Source organism: Mus pahari, chromosome 20 (genome assembly GCF_900095145.1).
Source record: "Mus pahari chromosome 20, PAHARI_EIJ_v1.1, whole genome shotgun sequence".
Taxonomy (NCBI): Eukaryota; Metazoa; Chordata; class Mammalia; order Rodentia; family Muridae; genus Mus; species Mus pahari.
The window spans coordinates 12,688,126-12,695,438 of NC_034609.1; the positions used below are offsets into that span (position 1 = coordinate 12,688,126).

General features: G+C 46.1%; 1 protein-coding gene across 4 annotated transcripts in view; it reads right to left on the reverse strand.

Annotated features, from left to right (window-relative positions):
- The window catches only part of Brd7 (bromodomain containing 7), a 30,227-nt gene extending 24,555 nt beyond the window's left edge, over nucleotides 1–5,672 (reverse strand). For all 4 annotated transcript variants that reach the window (XM_021220095.1, XM_021220094.2, XM_029532560.1 and 1 more), the window contains exons 1-4: nucleotides 5,394–5,672; nucleotides 4,988–5,196; nucleotides 1,079–1,208; nucleotides 709–766 (exon numbers count right to left, since the gene is read on the reverse strand). In XM_021220095.1, the coding sequence (XP_021075754.1) occupies nucleotides 709–766; nucleotides 1,079–1,208; nucleotides 4,988–5,196; nucleotides 5,394–5,442 (446 nt within the window). In that variant the 5' untranslated portion in view covers nucleotides 5,443–5,672. The remainder of the gene's footprint in view (nucleotides 1–708; nucleotides 767–1,078; nucleotides 1,209–4,987; nucleotides 5,197–5,393) is intronic.
- Nucleotides 5,673–7,313: the final 1,641 nt, after the last annotated feature.

The window sequence follows — 7,313 nt, forward strand, 5'->3', positions numbered from 1 at the left end:
GTCCTATGTTATCAGCCATCCTGCCAAGGCACAATTCATTGTAAGAATACACACATCTGTCATTAGTATGCAAATTCACTTGAATCTTTAACAAATAGCAAAAATATATGCACACCAAAGAATGTTTTAAAATAAATTTCAAGCCAGGCCTGAAGGTGCACACCTTTCATCCCCGAATTCTGAAAGTAGAGGCAGAAGCAGGAGGATTAGAGTTCAAGGCCACCCTGCTTTACACAGTGACCTTGAGCTTTGTAGACAGACCCTGTCTCAAAACCAAAGGATAAACAAATAAAATAAATTCCACACTTCTTTGTATGTTTGATCTATCTATTTGATGTTCCATTTGAGGCTACATAAAATTTCTTGTGTGAAAAGAGATTATAAGTGGAAAAAAAGTAAGTCCAACTTTATAACTTCTAGTTTCAAGTTTGAACACGAGGAACTAATTTAGAATGGAGAAACTTGCCGTTTCATAACGCCCTTCAAGTTGCCAGTTAAAACAGACCAAATAAGAGTATGTGTCACCCTCTTGGGACTACTTTTGCTGCCAGGCAAGGTACTTATAATTTACTTTCAAATCAAGTATGTTTGGGTTTAGGCCACACAATATGACTTTAGATAACTAAAAACAGAGATGTGGTTTGGATCACCCGTTTAATTACCATCTTAAAAAAAAAAAAAAAAAACAAGAGGCTGGAAAACATTTACCTTTGCAATTGTCTCATGAGTTGATTCAAAGCTTCCTGAAGGGGTGTCTGTTCTACTTCTAAAGCAAACAGAAAACGTGTGTCAGAAAAAAAGGCATAATCTAGTACTTCAGTTTTCTATTTATATAACTCATCTATTCTTACTAAATACTTCACTCAGGAATTCAATTTATCACACAAGTGTTGAAGGCTGAGAATACCAACTCAACACTGAAGCTAACTTAGAGCTCTCATGCACCAAGAGAAGTAGGAGAACTTATAATAAACTCATTACAAGTCTTTAAGTTGTAACTTGAGCTAATGCTCAGTCCCTTTCTCTCCCTACAGCTTCCCCCTCCTCACTCAGACAGACAGCTCAGAGTAATCCCAACCTTCTTGCTTGGCTAACGAGCTTGTGAGAGGCTTCTCAGGAGGTAAGTCTAATCTTATAGGGACATGACACTGGAGATCTCTGTCCACCTCATTCTCTGCACGGTCTCGATCCCGCTTCTTTTTATCCTCCTAAATAGAACAAAGGGAAGCAATTTAGAAATATTTCAAAATCAACATCTTTAAATACATATCACTTTAGTTTCAAAGGAGAAAAAAAAAAATCACTGAAAAGAATAATTTCTAAATTAAGAAAACAATGTATTTTGCTGCCATCTACTGGATAAAGTGAACATGTTCATCAAGGAAAATAAGTATATTTCCTTATGACAGAAATAACTGATTAGAAAAATACTACTATTCACAAACAAAATATTCTTCAAGCAAACCTAAAAGAGTCCCTTCTAGGGAAAATCATAAAATATTAGTGAGCCAATAAATAGCAGAAAACCTGAACAAGGAGATGTACCATGTTAATCAAGTTAGTTCTTCCCAGAGCCATCAAATTCCCAGTAATGCCACTCAGAACTGTGAAGCCGTTCTCCACAAAATCTGAGAAACCAATTATACCCTTTTTCCTGAAGAGTGAATGACTAAAAACACAACAGTTTTGAAGAAGGTCCCAGTGAGAGAAGGAGGCACAGAGGATGTACTTCTCTGGAAAAGCATTTGCCCAACAGCAGAAAGGCTGGCTAAGGCCTGATCTCTAGTGCCACAGGCACAGAAACAAACAAGGAAGCCAAAGCTACAAACGACAGTAAATCTTAACAGCACTAAACATCTTCATAGTGTGACCGTGAGACAGCGTGGACACAGGGACAGACAAGCAGAACAGTCAGACGGTAAATCTAGAAACCAGCCACACACAGAGATTCCCAGTAAAGACTTAATGTACAAAGCAAAACCTCAGACCTTCAGATAAAAAATTCTGAGACCCAAGAATAGGAGTTTTTCCCTTAAATTTGACTTAAAGATTTATTTATTTTATGTATGTGTGTGTGTATGTATACTGATTAGAAAAATACACACACATGTATACACACACACACACACACACACACACACACACACACACACACGCCTAGGTATGTGCATGGACTCACATGAACGCAGTGCACATGAAGGCCAGAAGAGGGCATCAGAAATCCTGGAACTGGAGTTACAGGGAGTTATGAGCTGCATGCTATGAGGAACAGAGCACAGGTCCCTTTGAAGGGCAAGTGCCTCTTAACAGCTCTCCAGTCCAAATCTGAAATTTTATTTATAAACTTGGGTGCCTCAATAAAACCAGTAAAGCAAGCTAAACTATAGACTCGGATGAAGTATGTGAAACACAAATACTCATGAAAGGGAGACCAGTAGTAGATAAATGTTTACAAATCCATGTAAAGAGAAGACCCGAATGAAAAAGACACCATAGTAATTCAGAGAGGATGTGAAAACTAGTACAGGCTCCCAAGCTCAGGAGTTACAAACTTCAAAACTAAAGGCAGGGCTAGAGAGATCCATCAGCAATTAAGAGGGCTGGCTGCTCTCCCAGAGGACCTGGGTTTAATTCCCAGGGTGGCTCACAACTCCAGATCCAGAGGATCTAAGGCCTTCTTTTCACCTCTAATGGGCACCAGGTATGCAATGACATACGGATGTACACATAGCAAAACACCCATCCACATTAAAAAATAAAATAAAAATTTGGAAGATAAGTCTAATGGGCAAAATGTAAACGTATGAACAAGTTGCTATAAAAACATGGAGTAATAAGACACTGATGCTTTCTAGACCTGTGCGTCTCAACCTTCCAGTGACCCCGACGACACAGTTCCTCGTACTGTGGTGACCCCAACCACTGAAATTATTTCGTTGCTACTTCATAACTGTAACTTTGCTGTTACTGTTAGGTGACCTCTGTGAAAGGGTTGAGACCACAGGCTGGGAACCAGGTGGCTGGTTGGTCGGGGACCCCAGAGTCACTGACCTAAAGATACAAAGTATAGCCTGAGAACTGTTTGCCAAGCAGTGGCCACCAAAGCCATACGCATGTGACCTGGAAACTTTTAAGATGTACATTCTTTTTTTTTTTTTTTTTTTTTTTTTTTGGTTTTTTGAGACAGGGTTTCTCTGTACAGCCCTGGCTGTCCTGGAACTCACTCTGTAGACCAGGCTGGCCTTGAACTCAGAAATCTGCCTGCCTCTGCCTCCCGAGTGCTGGGATTAAAGGCGTGCGCTACCACACCCGGCCTAAGATGTACATTCTTGAGTTCACAGGATAAAGTTGAGTTTTCTCCTAAACAACACAAAAAAACTTAAGACAGAGAATAAAACAATTAAGAGGGAAGAAAGTAATCTGAGAGGTACTCTCACTGAACACCTGAGTTGGGAAGCACAGCATCTACTGTAAAGTGACGATGACACCGGGGGAGAGGTAATCCCAAAGGTCCAAGAAAGCAAATGCTGGTCACAGACTAAATCAGGACACTGACCAGCAGCCAGACAAGACATAAAGTCTGCTGAATTGGTGCCTACATTGGACAGATTACAGCTGCTTGTAACTCCAGCTCTAAGGAATCTGACATCCCCTTCTGGGCTCCACAAGTACCTACGTGCACCTTGACCCCATGCCCTAAATTTTAAAATTCTGAGAGAAAATATCTTTCAATTTAAATTTCTATTCTGCCTCAAACTCTGTACCTGTATGAGAAGTCTACCCAAGGGCAAAGGCTTTTAAATGTGAAAAGCATACCAAAATGTACCTGTTCAAAGTTTTCTTAGGCTCCTCAGCCAGGGATGGCGCCACACATCCATAATCCCAGCAATAGGAAAAACAATGATGGACATACACCGAGTTCTAGGCCAGCTGCATACCTGATGTCCAAGTGCCCACAAGTATAATAATCCAGACAAGACTCGTCGAACTCAAAGGTAAAACAATTTACATGTTCACTTTCAAAACTCTCAGTTAAAAAGGCAAAGACTCGTGCCCGTGTGCTTTTGTAATTTAGGAAATGAAAATGCCAGCCAGCCTGACCCAAGACTGTGACTGCTGCCACAGTCAAGCTAAAGGCCATAAAGATCTGGGCAAAAAGGAATACATTTAAAACATTTCTCCCCCCCCACACACAAATAATTTAAGACATTTTAAAGACACAATCTCTATGGCTTGGCCACTCATCAATGATTGTATAAAGCAAAGAAAAAAAATTCTAAAATTAAGCCTCAGAAAGGATGATTTTCAAAAAGCACTAACGCATTTAGTAAGCACTTGGGGGGTGGGGGCTAACATTTTGGAAGGGCGGGAATTCTAGGGCAATTGCAGATATGGGTGGGCTCACCTTTGAGAAGAAACTTAACCTCAGCCGACCTGGCAAATCAAGACATCAGCTCCTTACTATTTCCTAGTTAATGAAAATGGTTGTTTATTTTGCATTAAGCAGCAGCAGCAGCAGCAGCAGCAGCAGCAGCAGCAGCAGCAGCACAGGTTGGCTCGCTGAGATCACAGGCACGTGCCTTCACGCCGCGCCAGCTCGATTTGGCCTTAAACTAACTTTATTTCAGAAGACCACTCGGGACACCTGTAGATCGCCTTCACTTCTGAAGAACAGCTACGTTCGACAGACCTCCCAGGCTTTCCGGTGAGTGACTTCTCACCCTTCCAAGACAATTATAAAAAAACAGCCTTTGAAGGAGTCACCGAAAGACCAGCACTCGGCTGCTTCCAGGACGTGGTGGGCAGAGCACGGGTGCTCGAGAGGACAGTTAGGACAAGACTTGCCGAGCGCCCAGGTGACACCAGCTTCTGGTGTGTCGCACTCATCCACAAAGCCAGACTTCCCAGACGCCTGGGTGTCGCACTGGACAGGCTGAGGAGGCTGGGAGCTGGAGCCCGGGGCCATAAGCCACAGAGCCCCCTTTACCTTGACTCTTCTCCGTTTTCTGCCCTTCTCTTCCCCGGGAGACTGCTTCTCGCCTTTCTTCCTTTTTTTCCGTTTTCTGTCCTTGTGTTTGTCATGGTCGCTTCTGTTTTCGAAGAGGCTGGAGTCGTGCCCGGAGCTGCCGGTGGAGAGCTCAGTGACCTCGCTGCCCCCGACTTTGAGGACCAGCTTCAGGGGCTTCTCCACGTACTCTGAAACGAGAGCGGGACGCGGGGCTGAGCCGGGGCCGACCGAGGGCGGGCGCCCCACCTCCCAGCGCCCCACGAACCCCCGCCGGGACCGGCAGGCCCGAGTCGAACGCCGCCCCGCCGGGGGGCGATCTCCGCGGGTCGGAGCCTTGCGGGGCAGGGGACGGCGCGGCTCGGCGGGCAGGCCGGCCGCTCCTCACCCTCGTAGAAGTGGCGGTCCGACTTGTGCTTCTTGTGCTTCTTGCCCATGTCCGACCGGGCCCCAGAGCCCGCCCCCCGCGCCAGGCCCAGGCCGTGCGGCGCCGCTTCCGGTCCGGGCCAGGCGAGCGGAGGGCGGGAGCGGGGCCCGCGAGAGCCCGCGCCGCGAGGCAGGGGGACGGCACGCGCCCGGCGGCGCGAGGTCCCCTCACGAGAAAAACCACGCGCGGGACGCGGCGCCGAAGCGCGACACCAGTGGCGGGAGGGCGAGAGGCCGGCGGACCGGCGGGAGGGAGAGGCCGCCGAGCGGACGGGCTGCGGGCGGCGGCGCGTGGCGGCCCCTGGCGACCGGAGGCGGCGCTGCAGCCTGTGGTGGAGGGCGGGGCTGCGTCGGGGGGGCGGGCTCAGAGGCGGGGCCTGTCTCTATGACTTTCTTTTTCCATCTCTGAAGCTCTTCTCTGTTTTCCTGAATCCCTTTTAACTTTCCTTGGCTTTTGTTTCTTGTCTTTAACAATATTATTGAACTCCCTCTGTACAGGATCGGGCAGACCGAAGAATACTGGTTCTGCCAAACCTTCGGATCTTCCTTCGATCGCTAGGTTCCACATGAAGGCGAGAATCGACTCCTGAAAGTTGCCCTCTAATGTTTACATTCATATACATCCTTGCACAAATAAATAAATGCATACAGAAACAAAACAAAACAAAAACAAAGGCTTGTTGATGGTAGGTTAAAGCCTCCAAGAGGTTAACGAAATGAAACGCATCAAGTGTGGGGCAGTGTTGTGCAAAAGTGAGACCGGAAGTGAAGGTGTATTCTGGATTCAAAGGCTGGAAACACAGTACTTTATTTCAGGTGACCAGGACGGTATGGAGGTGGATTCTTTTAGTTTTATGCTTTTCTTTGTGGTTTAAAAAACAATTTATATACTAAAGTAACTGGAAAAAAAGAAAGCTAAGGGTCTAGAAATTAGCTAGAACTTGCCTCCAAAAAGCTGATGAAGTTGCAGCTATTGGTTCCCCAGGGAGACATAGGCTGCCTGTTGTTTTGTCTGCTTCTCATCCTAGTCAGTGCCCTTCCTGTTCTCTTATCTCTGGATGCCCAGCCCTTCTGGGCAGTGGCTCACTGACAGTTTTGTCCACTGGCACTTACCCAGATGGGCCACATTAAGATCTGCTTGTGCTGGGTGTGACGGTGCATGCATGGGTGTGCTGGGTGTGCTGGTGCATGCATGGGTGTGCATGCATGGGTGTGCTGGAGCATCCCAGCCCTTGGGTTGAGGCAGGAGGACTGAATGCCAGACTAGCCAGGGCTACATAGTGACATGCTATCTAAAAATAGAGTTCACTGTTGCATGTGCAGAGGTGTCTAGGGAAACAACGCTGTGTCCGTGTGTGTGTGTGTGTGTGTGTGTGTGTGTGTGTGTGACAACTTTACAAAATAGCAAGAACAGGTAATATTCATATTCCCATTTTATAGAGGAGGAAATGGATGCCCAAAGAAATAAGATAGGGGTCAGATGTAGAAACAGTACTCAAATCCAGGCCTGAACTGGAGACACAATCCTTTTCATTAGTGCAAAGTGCCAAGTGTTTTTACTGCACTTTTAGCCTTACAGTGACTGTTTGAGTCAGGGTTTCTATTCCTGGACAAAACATCATGACCAAGAAGCAAGTTGGGGAGGAAAGGGTTTAGTCAGCTTACACTTCCACATTGCTGTTCATCACTGAAGGAAATCAGGATTGGAACTCAAGCAGGTCAGGAAGCAGAAGCTGATGCAGAGGCCATGGAGGGATGTTCCTTACTGGCTTGCTTCCCCTGGCTTGCTCAGCGTGCTCTCTTATAGAACCCAAGACTACCAGCCCAGAGATAGCACCACCCACAAGGGGCCCTCCCCCCCCCCTTGATCACTAATTGAGAA